Consider the following 14,166-nt stretch of genomic DNA (forward strand, 5'->3'; position numbering starts at 1 on the left):
TGTGTGCGCACCCGTGTGTCCTGCTGCACTGATGTGTTCTGTGCGTGTGTGTGGTGTGTTTGTGTGCCTCTGCACACTCACGTGTGTGTGTGCACACGTGTGTGTGCACCCCGTGTGCATGTGCCTGTGTCTGTGTGTGCACGCCGTGTGTCTGTCTCAGCTCAGCTCCCCCCGTGCCCACCCACCCTGGTGTGCTCCCACACCGCGGGGAATCCCCGGTGCTGACCCTCTTCCCGGTGCTGTCCCTTCGCCCCCAGGTCCTGACTCTCCCCCCGGTGCCAACACCCCGCTCGCTGCCGGCGGCCTCAGACCCCGCCGCCTCCCGGCCCTCCCTGGCGTGGGGCTCGAGGTCTCCCCCAGCCTTGGTGCGGCCGGGCCGGTGCCGGGAGCCCTCGCAGTGATTTGCTGCCCCGTTGTCCTGGCCTGGTGCGTGGCGGTGTCACCTGGGTGTCACCGCAGCGCTGGGTACAGCCCCGGTGCCGGCAGCGCCCGTTCTGTGCCCGCGGCCGCGGATGCCGCAGGGTGCGGGCGCCCGGCGCAGTGTCGAGGTGGGGGCGGCTCGGCGGGTCCCGGGGGCTCCCTCGGAGCCCGGAGGGCGAGAGACGCCGTGGGAGGGAGCCAGGCCGGCCCGGTAGCGTCGGCACCCGCGGGCGAGGCTGAGGCGCTCCTGCCCGGCCGGCCCGGCTGGCCCGGGAGCCGCCGGAGCCCGGAGCTGCCAGGGCCGGGAGCCGGGCGCCGCCTGCCCCGGGAGCCGCCGGGGACGGTGCCAGGAGCCGCCCCGTCAGGTCTTCAAAGCGCCCGCTCTGACGCCGCCGCGTCCTCCCGGTCGGTACCTGCCGGAGCCGGGGTGCCGCAGCCGGGGGGTGCCGGTGCTGGCGGTGCTGGAGCGGCGGTGCCGTCCCGCCCCTCACCCTGGAGCGATCCCAGGCTCTCGGTCGCGGCTCAGAACCCGCCGGCCCTGGCCCCGGTCCCGGCCCCGGCCCCGGTCCCGGCCCCGGCCCCGGCTCGGCACGTCGGGGGCGGTTCGGCCGGTGAGAGCGCAGTGCCAGGGCAGAGAGGTGCCACCCTTGTCACCGCCGTGGCAGTGTCACCGCCGCGTCCCTCTCCCGCCCGGTGGCACCTTCGGCCGTGTCGCGGTAGCCGCGGCTCCGGGGTGCCCCTGCCTCCCCCGACGTGCGTCAGCAGGGCTCCCACCGCGCTCCGGGCGCCAGATGTGCCTGTGCCAGATGCGCTCTCGGCGGAAAAATGTGCGTGCCGGGGCTGGGGCCGGGCCGGTGCCGCCCGCATTCCGCGGCGGCCGCGCTGGCTCTGCCCCAGCGGGCATCGGGCCGGCCGCGGCTGCCGCTCCCTGACGGGCCCCTGTACCCACAGAGTGTCACAGGTGGGTGTCAGGGGTGGGTGTCACGAGTGGGCGGGGGCCGGCGGGGCTCCCCGTGGCGCCGCGGGCGCGCGGTTGGACCGTGAGTCACCATGAGACGCGGCCACGGCCCCGTGTCCTTGGACTCCACACTGGGGACGGGCAATGCCCGCCGCTGCAGAAAGGGGCTGTTGGGGCGCAGACTTGGGCGTTAGGGTGCAGACATGGGTGTTGGGGTGCAGACGTGGGTATTGGGGTGTTGGCTGTGCCAGGCTGGCAGCGCTCAGGGCACCCGCAGCTGCACTTTCCCCAGCAGCTGCCACCCCTGCCGTGGATGGCATGGGTGACGTTGGTGACATGGGTGCTGCGATGGGCAGGACTGACAGGTCCCTGTCACCCCAACTGGCTGTGGATTCTCAGCCTGGGCCAGCCACCCCAAGGAGGGATGCAGCACCCAGTGGGGCACAGCCCCTGCATCTGCCCTGTGGTCCCCACAACCGATGTTGTCACCCGTTGGGGGAGGGCGGTGGGAGAAGAATCCCTGGGGAGGGGGGATTCCTACAGTGCTGCCAATTCCCCCACCCGATACGAGAGCCCGTGGGGCCTGTGGGGCACAGGGCAGGGTGTGGGTGCTGTCCTGGGGGGCTTGTCAGGAGCGGAGCCGCTGGAGGGGCTGGTGTGTGCAAGGGGAACCCGGGGGAGTCTGTGGGGCTCAGTCCCACATCCTGGGGATCCTGCAGCCCAGGGGATTGTGACTCTGAACCCCTCAAGACAGGCCCCAGGGATCAGCCCCTCAAATGTGGGACCTGGGACCGGGGCTGGTGAACCTGGGGGGCTTGAACCCCAGGTGGGGGGAGCAGGGATCCTACTGTGTCCGGCTGTGTGCTGGGGTTTCTGGGGTGGTCCCTGGGCTGTGGCACCAGGTGGTGCCAAAACCCCCACAGGGACTGAAGGCCCCAGTTGGGGGCTGGGATGCTAGGGAGCCCCTGACCATGGGGCCAGAGGGGTCCTGGGGACCCTCTGTGGTGGGTTAGGAGGGTCTTGAGATGGAAACCTGGGCGACCTGGGTCTCTGAAGCTTGGAAACCTGGTGGTCCTGAGGTGTGGTGACTGGGGGTCCAACAGCCCCAGGCTGTGGGTCCCACCCTCCTGGACTTAGGGACCTGGAGGTCCCAAGGCCCCGAGGTGTAGGGCAGGGGGTTTGGCTGCCCTGGGTGCGGGGTGAGCAGTTTCTGAGCACCCCGGTCTTCAGGAACGAGGGTCCCGCTCCCTGCGCTTGCAGATCCGGGGGTCTCACGGCCCCATGTGTGGGACTGGGGGTGCCGGCTCTCCATGGGGTGCCCCATAGCTGGTCTGTGGGTCCATGTCCCATCCCGGCTGCAGGCGCAGGAAAGGAAGGGTTAAAGCTCGGGAGTTTCCTGTGGGCAGGGTCGGGGCGTGGGGCGGGGGAGAGAGCCCCGTCTCCTCCCCGGGCCGCCCCACTCGCGGCGGGACCGGCGGCGGAGCGGGAGGGGAGAGCGGCTCTGTTGGGGCTCAGCATGTCCCGGCCGCGGCGCAGCTCGGAGGAGGCTCCGGCGGTGACCGCCCGAACGGGCTCTGAGGACAACCTGTACCTGGCCGTGCTGCGGGCGGCCGAGGGCCGCAAAGGTACCGTGCCATTGCATCCCCCAGCCGGGGCGGTGTCCCCAGAGCAGGCTGCGGGGCAGACCCCCGTACCAGGGCGGCGTCCCTGGGGGACACCCCCGTGCCCATGGGTCCGTGTCCCCGGGGCCGTGGGCCCCCAGGCAGGCCGTGGGGTAACCCTCCACACCAGAGCGGTGTCCCTGGGGCAGAGCGCCGTGCCGGGGCGGTGTCTCCAGATGGTTCTACCCAGGGCAGGCTGTGGGTCTGACCCGCCACGCCGGGGCGAGGTCTCCGGCCAGGCTGTGGGGCAGACCCCCATGCTGGGGCGGTGTCTGCGGGACGGGTTTTGGGGCAGACTGGGGCAGACCCCACGCCGCCGCCCAGCTCCATCCCCGGTGCCCGCGGTCGCTTCCTGCCACGCCCTGCCTGGCCGCCCGACCTGGCCGCGGCGCTCATTCTGCCGCCGCCGCGGGGTGGGCGCCGCTCTGGGGACCCCTTGAGTGTCAATGTTGTGGGCGCGGATGCCGGGGTATGGTGTCGGTGCCCCCCGCTCGGCGCGCACTGTGCCCCACGTTTCCTTCCTTCCTTCCTTCCTTCCTTCTTCTCGCACCGTGGCCACTCCCGGCCCGGCACGCCCTGGCTGGGCCGCTGAGCGCCCGTGGGCCCGCGGGGCGATTCGGGCCGTGCAACATCCCCGGGTGCTCTCTCGGGCGGGGGATGTTGCTTGTGCGGCGCTGGGTGCTGCGTGGGCAGATCCCGGCACGCTCCGGCAGGGCAAGACCCAGCATGCGGCGCCCGGCTCGCCACGGCGAGGGCAGGGGGGCGTTGAGGCTGACGCGGCACCAGTGGCATCGTCCCATGTGCGTGGGGTGTCCCTTCTGTTTCTGACCCTTCTTGGGCATCAGGCTGGGTCTGGCACTGGCGGTGACACTGAGGCCCACAGGGATCGGGGACAGGAGAGCGGGTGCTGGCAGCGGAGCGCAGGGCACTGGGGGGGTTAGCAGGGCCCAGGGTAGTGGGTGCTGGTAGCGGGTGCTGGGGAGCTGGGTCCGGCGTGATCCCAGGTTCCCATCCCAATGTGTCACCATTCCCATCCCATCCCATCCCCTAATGACAGGGCAGCGGGCAGGGAGTGCCGTGACTCACTGTGGCCCTGTTGGCCCTGTGCCCACAAAGAAGGGTGTCCTGGGGGTGTGGGGTGTCCCGGGGTGTCCCACGGCTCTGGCAGTGCAGACGGTGCGTGGGCTCATCTCGATCCCATACATGTCCCACCAGGGCCCTGCCTGTGGGGCCAGGGCTGTGCCGGGGTTGTGCCAGGACAAACACCCCGTGGCCTTGTCTCTGTACCATACCGGTCCCACTCAGTCAGTGCCCACTGAGGCCAGGGCAGTGCTGGGGCTCCTTGCCGCAGTGCCAGGGGGCTCAGGGTTGGGTGGGCACCTCCTGCTCTGAGCAGTCACAGAGACACAGAATATTCTGAGGTGAAAGGAGTTCCACAAGGATCACCAAGTCCAACTCTTAATTTGTCCATACTGGGGTTGAACCTGCAGCCAGTTCTGGACAGCTGATCTAACCTCAGTGCTCAGCGCTGAAGTGCTGCTGGGTGCTGGCGGGTGCTGGTGGGTGCTGGCATCGTGCTGGCACGCTGGGGCCAATCCCCGTTAGCTGTTTCCTTTCCCCACACCCCGTGACTCACTGTGGTTCCCCAGAGCTGTTGGCTCATCGTTTCCTGCACCAGCCATGCCCTGCGGTGCCACCGGCGGGGTCTGTTTTTTGCCATGCCGTGACCCTGGTGCCACTGGCTCACCTGTCCTTCTCGTCTCTTGCAGATGAGCGAGATCGTGTCCAGAAGAAAACCTTCACCAAATGGGTCAACAAGCACCTTATCAAGGTATGGGTACCGCCAGTCCAGCGGGCACCACTGCCCCAGCAGTCCCCGGCCCCAGGCCCTGAAGCACCCCCAGCCACAGCCCCGTGTGCTGGTGTGGCCGAGGATGTGGCAGCGGAGGGTCCCTGGTGCCAGTGCTGGTGCTCTTGTGCCTCACCTGTGGCTGAGGCCTCTCAGCTGCTTCCATGGAGGGGTCTGCCCTTGCAGGCAGGATCTGCCCTCCTGCTGCCCTCCCATGTATGCCAGGAGGGAATGGTGCCCCTGGCACGTGGGGATGTGTCCTGTGCTTTGATGCCCTCAGTGCTGTCCCACTCCTGCCAGTGCCTATTCCCTGCCAGCGTGCTGGGCCCATGGCCGCAGGCAGAGCCCCACCTTGGCACCTGGCACACACTGGGACATGCCCCAGCCCCTGGGCCAATGTATCTCCACATGTCCCTGACCCTGCAGTGCCATCGTGGTGCCACCACGCTCTGCCCATCCTGGGTCCCCTCTCTGCTCTCTCCTAACTGCTCTCTTCTCTCTGCCCTGCGCAGCACTGGCGAGCAGAGGTAGGTCCTTCCTCTCTCTCTCCCTGTCCCACCACGCTCTTCCTCTTTGCACACCCTCCTTTCCCCACGCTGGGAATGGACCCCTGGGGCTGCCGCTGTGGTAGGCAGTGGGTCTGACCCCTTCATGGTGGGCGGTGGGTCCAACCCAGCATGGTGGGCAGTGGATCTCTGTGCATGCCAGAGTGATGCCAGAGTGATGCTGGAGTGATGCTGGATCCATCCTGGCACGGGGGGAGCTGCTGTGTGTGTTTGGGCGGGACATGGCACTGGGGACAACAGCTGCACTTGGGGCTGTGTGTGAGCACCCGCTGTGCTGGGGGGTCACCGGGCGCCCACCCCGGTGTTGGCTGGCAGGGGTGGGGGATGCTCAGCTGCCCCCAGCCCCCTGAAACCGCTGTCCCCACAGGCGCAGCGCCATGTCAACGACCTGTACGAGGACCTGCGGGATGGGCACAACCTCATCTCGCTGCTGGAGGTGCTGTCGGGTGACACACTGGTAGGTGTCGTGCTGTCCTGCCCTGCACTGTTCCCCACTCCCCGCCACGTGCCGGTGCCCCTCTGCCGACCGTCCTCATCCTCATCCTCACCCTCGCTGCCTGCCTCTGTTCCCTCTCTTCCCGCTTGGCCGTCGGTCTGTCCCAGCGAGCCCAGAGTGCCCGCGCCCCCCGCCCCCGCCTCTAACCTCTCTTTGCTTTGGTGCCCTCTCTGCTTCCTGGCGCCGGCCCCCGGCCCACCGCCGCCTTTGCCTCCTCCTTCTCCTTCCTCTCTCTGCTCCTCTCCGCTCGGCTCGGCCGGGGCAGCCCCGGGAGCGCGACGTCCTCCGGACCTTGCGGTTGGTGAGTGGTTCTGCCGTCAGCTCTTGGCATGGCCCCGCATGGCAACCACCGGCACAGAGCAGCGCCGAGCATGTCCCAGGACTGTCTGCATGCCATGTGCCCTATGCCGTGTGCCATGTGCCATGCCTGTCCCAGTGGTCCAGCCATGCGCCATGCCTGTCCCAGTGCCATCCTGGTGCTCTGGCTGCATGCTGTGCCTGTCCTGGTGCCCCCCAAGCTGAGTGCTGTGGGGGTGGGTTTCCCTGGGCCAGAACTCAGTGGCAGCAGCAAGAGAGAAGTCGTCTTCCACAAACAGCATCGCTGGGAGCAATCCCACCATGCTGGGTGTTGTCAGGCTGGAGCTGGACTGGCTCCTGGCACCACAGCAGGACATGCTGCAGGCTCTGTGGAGTGGCTGGCCACCATGGCCACCAGCTCCCTAGGTCTCATGCTAGGGCTGGCCGTGGCCCTGAGCGGCTGCAGGTCCATGTTGGCCCCCTTCTGTGGGATGGGGTGACCCTGGTCTGTTGCTGAGTGGCACGAGGGGGTTCATGGAGTCCCCAGCTCTCCCAGCAGCCAAAGCTGGGCTTAGCTGGTGAAACGTCGGCATTGTCATGGGGCAAGAACGTGTGGGGGGTCTGTCTGGGCAGGACCCAGGGGATCCCAGCTGGAACCCACAAGTTTGGGGGGCACTCACCCAGCTTGGCAGTTCCTGGTCCTGCTGAGGGGACACTGGAGCGTGGCAGGGAGCTGCATGGGGAGGGACCACGGTGGCCAGACATGCAGCACTGCCAGGACCGGGGTGCACTGGCACTGAGCCAGCACCAGTCCTGCCCGGGCAGTGGCTGCTATGCCCACACGTCGGGCACTCGGCTCCCCTCGGAATGGCTGTGATGGTCCCGGTGCTGCCGGGTGCGGCGTGGGAACAGCCTGTGCCGGCGGGTTCACGGGGGGGCATGGGGAGCGTCCCCACCCCTGCAGGGGCAAAGTGCGAGGGCGGGTGCCATCGGCATGCGCGGCGCTGGGAGGGGCCGGATAGTGCCGGGCGTGGCGGGGGGGGCCGGGTGGCAGGACGGTGTAGTGGCATCTCGGTGGGGCCATGGCCGTGCGGGGGGGCCGGGGCTGTGGCGGCAGGACACGTCAGGGCTGCTGTGTCCAGTGTGGCTGCACTCACTGCCCTCCTCTCCCCCAGCCCCGGGAGAAGGGCCGGATGCGCTTCCACAAGCTGCAGAATGTCCAGATTGCCCTGAACTACCTGAAGCATCGGCAGGTGAGAATGGGGTGGGACCCCTGGGATGCCCGTAACCCCGGGGCCGTGCCGCCCTGCCCTGTGCCTGAGCCGCGCGTGTCCTGTGCTGCAGGTGAAGCTGGTGAACATCCGGAACGATGACATCGCCGATGGCAACCCCAAGCTCACACTGGGGCTCATCTGGACCATCATCCTCCACTTCCAGGTGAGCCTGGCGGGACGGGGATGGGGACAGTGGTACTGAGGGGCCAGGATTCCGTGGTGCTGGGGGCCTCCCCGGGCTGGTTTCATCCCCAGTGGGGCAGGAGCGGTGTCACTGGCAGCTGCCATGTAGCGACTGTCACTGTGCCCGTGCCGGTGCCCGTGCTGGTGCCTGTGCCGGTTTCTGGAGTAACAACTATGTCCTGGCAGATCTCAGACATTCAGGTGACGGGGCAGTCAGAGGACATGACAGCCAAGGAGAAGCTGCTGCTGTGGTCACAGCGGATGGTGGAGGATTACCAGGGCCTCCGCTGTGACAACTTCACCACCAGCTGGCGGGACGGGCGCCTCTTCAATGCCATCATCCACCGGCACAGGTGGGTGCCACAGTGGTGCCGTGTGGTCCATGGGCAGGCGTGTGCTCGCGGGGTGCCCATGCCGATCTCGCTCGGGGCGATGCAAGTGCGTGCTCCTGACGAGTCCTGGCCCATCGGCCTGTGCCGGCAGTGCCGTGCCCACTGCGGCGTGCCGGGGCGCTGGCAGGCAGGTCCCCGCGGGTCCTGCTGGGACTGCTGCGTGCCTTTGGGGAGAGCAAATATGTGCAGGCCTGTGCCAGATGGGGGGAGTCACCTACACTGTGCCGTGTCACGGCTGTGCCGTGCTCTGAACCAGGTCACTGCCATGCTGAGCTTGTTCCCACCATGGGGCCCCAAAGGGGGCCAAGCTGTCAGCCCCACAGGGGATTGGGGTGTCAGCCCCATGGGGGCCTGGAGCGCCAGCCCTGTGCAGGCTTGGGGTCCCCAATTCGCAGGATATGGGGGCTCTGACTGTGCCAGGGTTCCTACTGGGGACCGAGGGTATCCCCAGTTCCTCGTGTCCCTGTGCTGCCTGTGGGGGTCTCCCCGGCCACCAGTGCCCCTGGTGTGGGGGTGTGGGGTCTGGGGTGGCCGGGCAGGAGTACAGGCAGAGGAGGCAGCCCTGGTAGCCCCAGGAAGGGGGGGACCTGCCCTCCTCGGGGTTTTGGGGTCCCCACAGCCCCACTGATCCCTGCTCATCCCCCACCCACAGGCCAATGCTGATCGACATGAGCCGGGTGTACCGCCAGAGCAACCTGGAGAACCTGGACCAGGCCTTCACCGTGGCCGAGCGGGATCTGGGGGTGACACGGCTGCTGGACCCCGAAGGTGCGGGCCGGGGTGAACTGGGAGGTCCCTCTAGGGAGCCCCATCCCTCCCCACCACGGAGTCCCCCTCCTGACCCCCTCCCTCCCTGCAGACGTGGATGTGGCGCAGCCAGACGAGAAGTCCATCATCACCTACGTGTCCTCGCTGTACGATGCCATGCCGCGCGTGCCCGAGGTGCAGGATGGTGTCAAGGCCAATGTGAGTTGGGGTGCTGGGGGTCACCGCTGCTGCTGCCCCCCACAGTGTCACTCCCTGCCCCACACGTGTCCCCCTCCCCAGGAGCTGCAGCTGCGCTGGCAGGAGTACTATGAGGTGGTGACGGGACTGCTGCAGTGGAGCCGGCAGCACTCGGCACTCTTTGAGGAGCGTCGCCTCCCTGCCAGCTACGAGGAGATTGAGGTGAGGCCAGCAGCACAGGCACGGGGGTGAGGACAGGAACAGTGCTGCTGGCCTGGCATGGGCATGGGGATGGACACAGAGGAAGGGACATGGACGGTGCTGCCACAGGGATGACCGACCCCAGGAGCCACTGATGGCTGGGGCAGCACGTGGCAGAGTCCTAGCTGGCCAGTGGCCCCGCTGTGGGTGGTTCATGCCCAGTGAAGGGTGCCAGCCAGCCAGCAGCCCCACCATGGGTGGCTCATGTCCAGTGTGGTAGCATATAGCCAGCTGTGCTGTGCCGTGGGTCACCGTGGGACCTGGGTGCGGCGGTGGCACTGAGCCCTCACCGGTGCCACTCTGGGGGTCTGCAGGGTTTGGGGACTCAGAGCAGTGACAGAGCCGGGTGCCCCATGAGGGGGGGGCCCCCTCTGACTCACCCTCCCTGGCTCTGCCGTGAGTCACTGCTGGCAAAGCCCTGCACGGCCACTTCCTTCCCGCCGGCTCTGCACACACGGAAAATTGTGGAGGGGGGGGGGCGGATGCTTGGGGAGGGGGCAGCAGCGGCTGGGGGTCCCCGCTCAGCTGCCCCCCACCCCCGGCAGATCCTCTGGCGCCAGTTCCTCAAGTTCAAGGAGACAGAGCTGCCGGCTCGGGAGGCTGACAAGAACCGCTCCAAAGCCATCTTCCAGGCTCTGGAGGTACCAGCCAAGGGCTGGGGAGGGGCTTGGAGGTGGGGTCCTGAGGGGGGGCGAGGGTCCTCGTGAGGGTGTTTGGGACCCCAAGGGGTGGGGAGCCTGAGGGGGAGACCCTGGGGTGGAGATCCTGGGGGTCTGGGGTCCTGAGTAGCCAGGGATCTTGAGAAGCTGGGGAGGGGTCCCAAGGGTATGATAGCCCTGCGGGGCTGGGGGCTTCGGGGGGTGTGGGGTGGATGATGGTCCTGGGGGCTGTGGGTCCCAGGGTGTCAGGGGTCTTGTGGGGTGGGTCCCAAGGGGATGAAGGGTGCCGGGGGTCCCGCGGCAGACCCCGGCCCGCCCCTTCGGGCAGTGTGTGACAATTGGGGTGTGCAGGGCGCGGTGCAGTCGGGACAGCTGAAGGTGCCCCCCGGGTACCACCCCCTGGACGTGGAGAAGGAGTGGGGGCGGCTGCACGTTGCTGTGCTGGAGCGGGAGAAGCTGCTGCGGGCAGAGTTCGAGAGGCGAGTGGGGGGGCCGGGGGGGCGGGCAGGGCCGCGCTGGCATCCACACCCCCCTCCCGCTGCCAAACCGCGGGGCTGGGCCGGGGTGGAGTGTCCCGGCCCCCCCGAGGGGGAACCACAGGGCTGTGAGTCACCGCTCCGGCTGGGAAGCCTCGGCGGCCGCCGGCCTCGAGAGCGGCACGGCACGGCACGGAGAGGGATGGGGGCAGGATCGGGGACAGGGGGGGTGGGGGTGGGATGGGGATTTGGATGGAGGTGGGGGGATGGGGAATGGGATGAGGGGCGGGATGGGGATTGAAATGGGATGGGATGTGGGGGATTGGGATTGAGACTGGAAGTGGGATGGGGGCAGGATGGGAATGGGGATGGGGAAAGCAAGATGGGGATTGGGAGCGGGATGGGGAGCAGGACAGGGAACAGGATGCAGCACGGGACAGGACCCATGCTGAGCATGGCCAGGACAGCTGCCCCCTGGGCAGGACCCCATCAGTGCTGACCATGTCCCTCTGTGTCCCTCCGTGTCCCCGCAGGCTGGAGCAGCTGCAGCGCGTGGTCACCAAGCTGCAGATGGAGTCAGGGCTCTGTGAGGAGCAGCTGAACCAGGCAGATGCTCTGCTGCAGGCGGTGAGTGCCGGTGGCACTGCGGCAGGGGCCCTGCTGGGACCAGTGCTGGCCACGCTGCTGGCCGTGGCCTTACTGTCCCTGCCCCCGCAGGACGTGCGGCTGCTGGCGGCTGGGAAGGCACCACAGAAGGCGGCAGAGGTGGAGCGGGACCTGGACAAGGCGGATGCCATGATCCGGCTGCTCTTCAATGATGTCCAGAGCCTCAAGGATGGGCGGCATCCCCAGGGCGAGCAGATGTACCGTCGGTACGGGTGCTGTGGGGGTCCCCACGGCTTGTCCCCGTGGCCCTGTGCTCCCAGAGACCTCCATGTCCCCCTTGTCCTTCCTGCCCCCCAAAGCCCTTCATGTCCCATGTCCTCCATGCTGCCCATGCGCCCCATGTCTCCCATGCTCCCTGCACCCTGGCCACCCCTATGTCCCCTGTGCCCCCCAAAGCCCTGCAAAACCTCCTGTGACCCCCATGCCCTGCATGTCCCTCATGTCCCCTCAAAGCCCCCCATACTCTCTGTGGCCCTTGCACCCCCAAAAGCCCCCTGTGACCCCTGTACACCCCAAATCTTCTCATGCCCCCAAAGCCTCCCATGTCCCCAAACTCCCCATGTTCGCTGTACTCCCTTGCAACACCTGTACACCCCAAAGCTCCTCATGACCCCGAAGTCCCCCATGCCCCCTGTGCCCCCCACTGGCAATCCCCCCCCCCCCCGCAGCGTGTACCGCCTGCACGAGCGCCTGGTGTCCATCCGCACTGAGTACAACCTGCGGCTCAAGTCGGGGGCGCCGGCGACAGCGGTGACGGCCGTATCCATGGCATCAGGGCAGCGGCGGCCAGAGCCGGACGAGGCTCCGCTGCGGTACCTGCAGGAGCTGCTGGCCTGGGTGGAGGAGAACCAGCGGCGTGTGGCCACAGCCGAGTGGGGCGCGGACCTGCCCACCGTGGAGACCCACCTGGGCGCCCACCGCGGGCTGCACTGTGCCATCGAGGAGTTCCGTGCCAAGGTGGAGCGGGCACGGGCTGATGAGGTGAGACCCCTGGGTGCTGGGGATCCCCGGGTTCTGGGGGTCCTCTGGGGTTGTTCCCACTCTGCTTCCAGGGGTCCCCCGGTTCTGTCCCCTCCCCTGCTCCTGAGCATTTCCTGTAGGACTGCCTTCAGTCTGTGCCTCAGGGTCCCCGAAGCACCATGGCCACCCCTCCTTCTGCTACTGGGGGTCCCCGAGGCCCCCAGAACTCACCCACCTCTGCTCCTGGGGGTCTTTGAGGTGCCAGGGCTTTGCACAGGCTGGTGGGGGGGGGGTTGGGGACAGCAGCCCATCCTGGCCCCCACAGCCCTCTGCCCCCAGCCCCCCAGGTCTCGGGGTGCCCTCACCGTGCCATGAGGGCATCCCCCGCAGCCCCTGCACTGCTGGTGTGGCCCCTCCACTGCCTTCCCCATGTGAGTCCCCGCTGTTACTCCTCCTCTTGCGGGGTGCAGGGGGACAGCTGGGGTGCTGCTGTTTCGGGGGGGGTCCTGGGACTGATGGTGTGTCTCCTCCAGACCCAGCTGTCCCCTGGCCCGCGTGGTGCGTACCGGGAGTGCCTGGGCAAGCTGGAACTGCAGTACGCCAAGCTGCTGGTGAGGGCTGGAGGGGTGGGGGGCAGACATGGGGGGACCTGCTGGGGACATGTGGCTTGGGAGGTCATGGGGGGTAGACATGAAGGGACCTGCTGGGGAGGGGGTGTGTGACATGAGGGGGCTCTGCTGGTGGGGTGTGAGATGGGAGGGACCTGGCGGGGGTGTGTGACGCATGAGAGAGACCTGCTGGAAGAGGGTGTGACAGGAGGGGGGGACAGTGGTGGTGTGGTGGTGGGGGGGTCATGCCGGGGAGGAGTGTGTGAGGGCTTTTGGGAGGAGGATGGGGGAGATGTGTGGGAAGGAGGATGCAGGACATGGGGGGGAAGTGGGGAGGAGGATGAGGGAGGACAGAGGGTGGGGGGGGGGGGCAGCCCTGTGGGGAGGAGCGTGTGGGGTGTGGCCGTGCAGGGCAAGGATGCAGCTGCAAACCACCCCCCCCGTGCCTCCCCAGAACTCCTCCAAGTCACGGCTGCGGCACCTGGAGAGTCTCCATGGCTTCGTCAGTGCTGCCACCAAAGAGCTTCTGTGGCTGAGCGAGCGCGAGGAGGAGGAGGTGGCCTTTGACTGGAGCCACAACAACCCCGCCATGGCTGCCAAGAAGGAGAGTTACTCGGTACGGGCACGGCGGGTGACGCATGGGCACGGACACGGGGATGGGTGTAGACATGACATGGGCACTGTGATGGGCATGGACACGGACATGGGCACGGGGATGGACATGGACGCAGGGATGGGTGTGGACACGGACAAAGATGGGCATGGCCATGACATGGACATGCATGTGGGCAGACACACATGGAGGACACCTGCTGCACGTGGGGACACGTCCACGGACACACGCACGTGTGCCATCCCCGCACAGACACGCACACGTGTGCCATCCCTGCACAGACACGCACATGTGCCATCCCTGCACAGACACGCACACGTGTGCCATCCCCACACATGGGCACACGCACGTGTGCCATCCCCACACACAGACACGCACACGTGTGCCATTCCTACACACGGACATGCACATGGCTGTGCCATGTGGTCCCCTCCCTGCTATGTGGCACTGAGTCCCTGTGTCCCCCTAACACCCAGAACCCCCAGAACCCTTCTGAGCACGCCCAGGGCCCCCCTGGCACACAGCCCCAGCTGTGCGCATGCACACAGAGCTGTGCACACATGTGCCCAGCTGTGCTGACGTGTGCACACACACACACACACGCATGTGCCCAGCTGTGCTGATGTGTGCACACACACACACGCATGTGCCCAGCTGTGCTGACGTGCACATGCGCACACACACACACGTGTGCCCAGCTGTGCTGACGTGTACACACACACACACATGTGCCCAGCTGTGCTGACGTGTACACACACACACACGTGTGCCCAGCTGTGCTGACGTGTGCACACACACACACACACACGTGTGCCCAGCTGTGCTGACGTGTGCGCACACACACACACATGTGCCCAGCTGTGCTGACGTGTGCACACACAC

At 67.6% G+C, this 14,166-nt stretch overlaps 1 protein-coding gene across 13 annotated transcripts in view; it reads left to right on the plus strand.

Moving 5' to 3' along the window:
* Positions 1-14,166, plus strand: part of PLEC (plectin) — a 36,689-nt gene that overhangs the window by 4,310 nt on the left and 18,213 nt on the right. For 3 of the 13 annotated variants that reach the window (XM_042020878.1, XM_042020870.1, XM_042020881.1), the window contains exons 2-18: positions 4,809-4,870; positions 5,401-5,415; positions 5,822-5,911; positions 6,216-6,251; positions 7,423-7,500; positions 7,592-7,684; positions 7,891-8,057; positions 8,749-8,864; positions 8,956-9,062; positions 9,144-9,263; positions 9,848-9,943; positions 10,313-10,440; positions 10,971-11,064; positions 11,155-11,309; positions 11,772-12,084; positions 12,597-12,674; positions 13,126-13,287. In XM_042020878.1, coding sequence (XP_041876812.1) covers positions 4,809-4,870; positions 5,401-5,415; positions 5,822-5,911; positions 6,216-6,251; positions 7,423-7,500; positions 7,592-7,684; positions 7,891-8,057; positions 8,749-8,864; positions 8,956-9,062; positions 9,144-9,263; positions 9,848-9,943; positions 10,313-10,440; positions 10,971-11,064; positions 11,155-11,309; positions 11,772-12,084; positions 12,597-12,674; positions 13,126-13,287 — 1,910 coding nt within the window. Of the gene's footprint in view, positions 1-1,230; positions 1,382-2,739; positions 2,756-2,840; positions 3,004-4,808; positions 4,871-5,400; positions 5,416-5,821; positions 5,912-6,215; positions 6,252-7,422; positions 7,501-7,591; positions 7,685-7,890; positions 8,058-8,748; positions 8,865-8,955; positions 9,063-9,143; positions 9,264-9,847; positions 9,944-10,312; positions 10,441-10,970; positions 11,065-11,154; positions 11,310-11,771; positions 12,085-12,596; positions 12,675-13,125; positions 13,288-14,166 lie in introns of those variants that run through there. The other 10 variants (XM_042020880.1, XM_042020871.1, XM_042020882.1 and 7 more) reach the window with 8 other exon arrangements.

The sequence above is a fragment of the Corvus kubaryi genome, unplaced genomic scaffold (genome assembly GCF_017639235.1).
Source record: "Corvus kubaryi isolate FWS band 111438036 unplaced genomic scaffold, C.kubaryi_AGA036_p1.0 37063, whole genome shotgun sequence".
Classification (NCBI taxonomy): domain Eukaryota; kingdom Metazoa; phylum Chordata; class Aves; order Passeriformes; family Corvidae; genus Corvus; species Corvus kubaryi.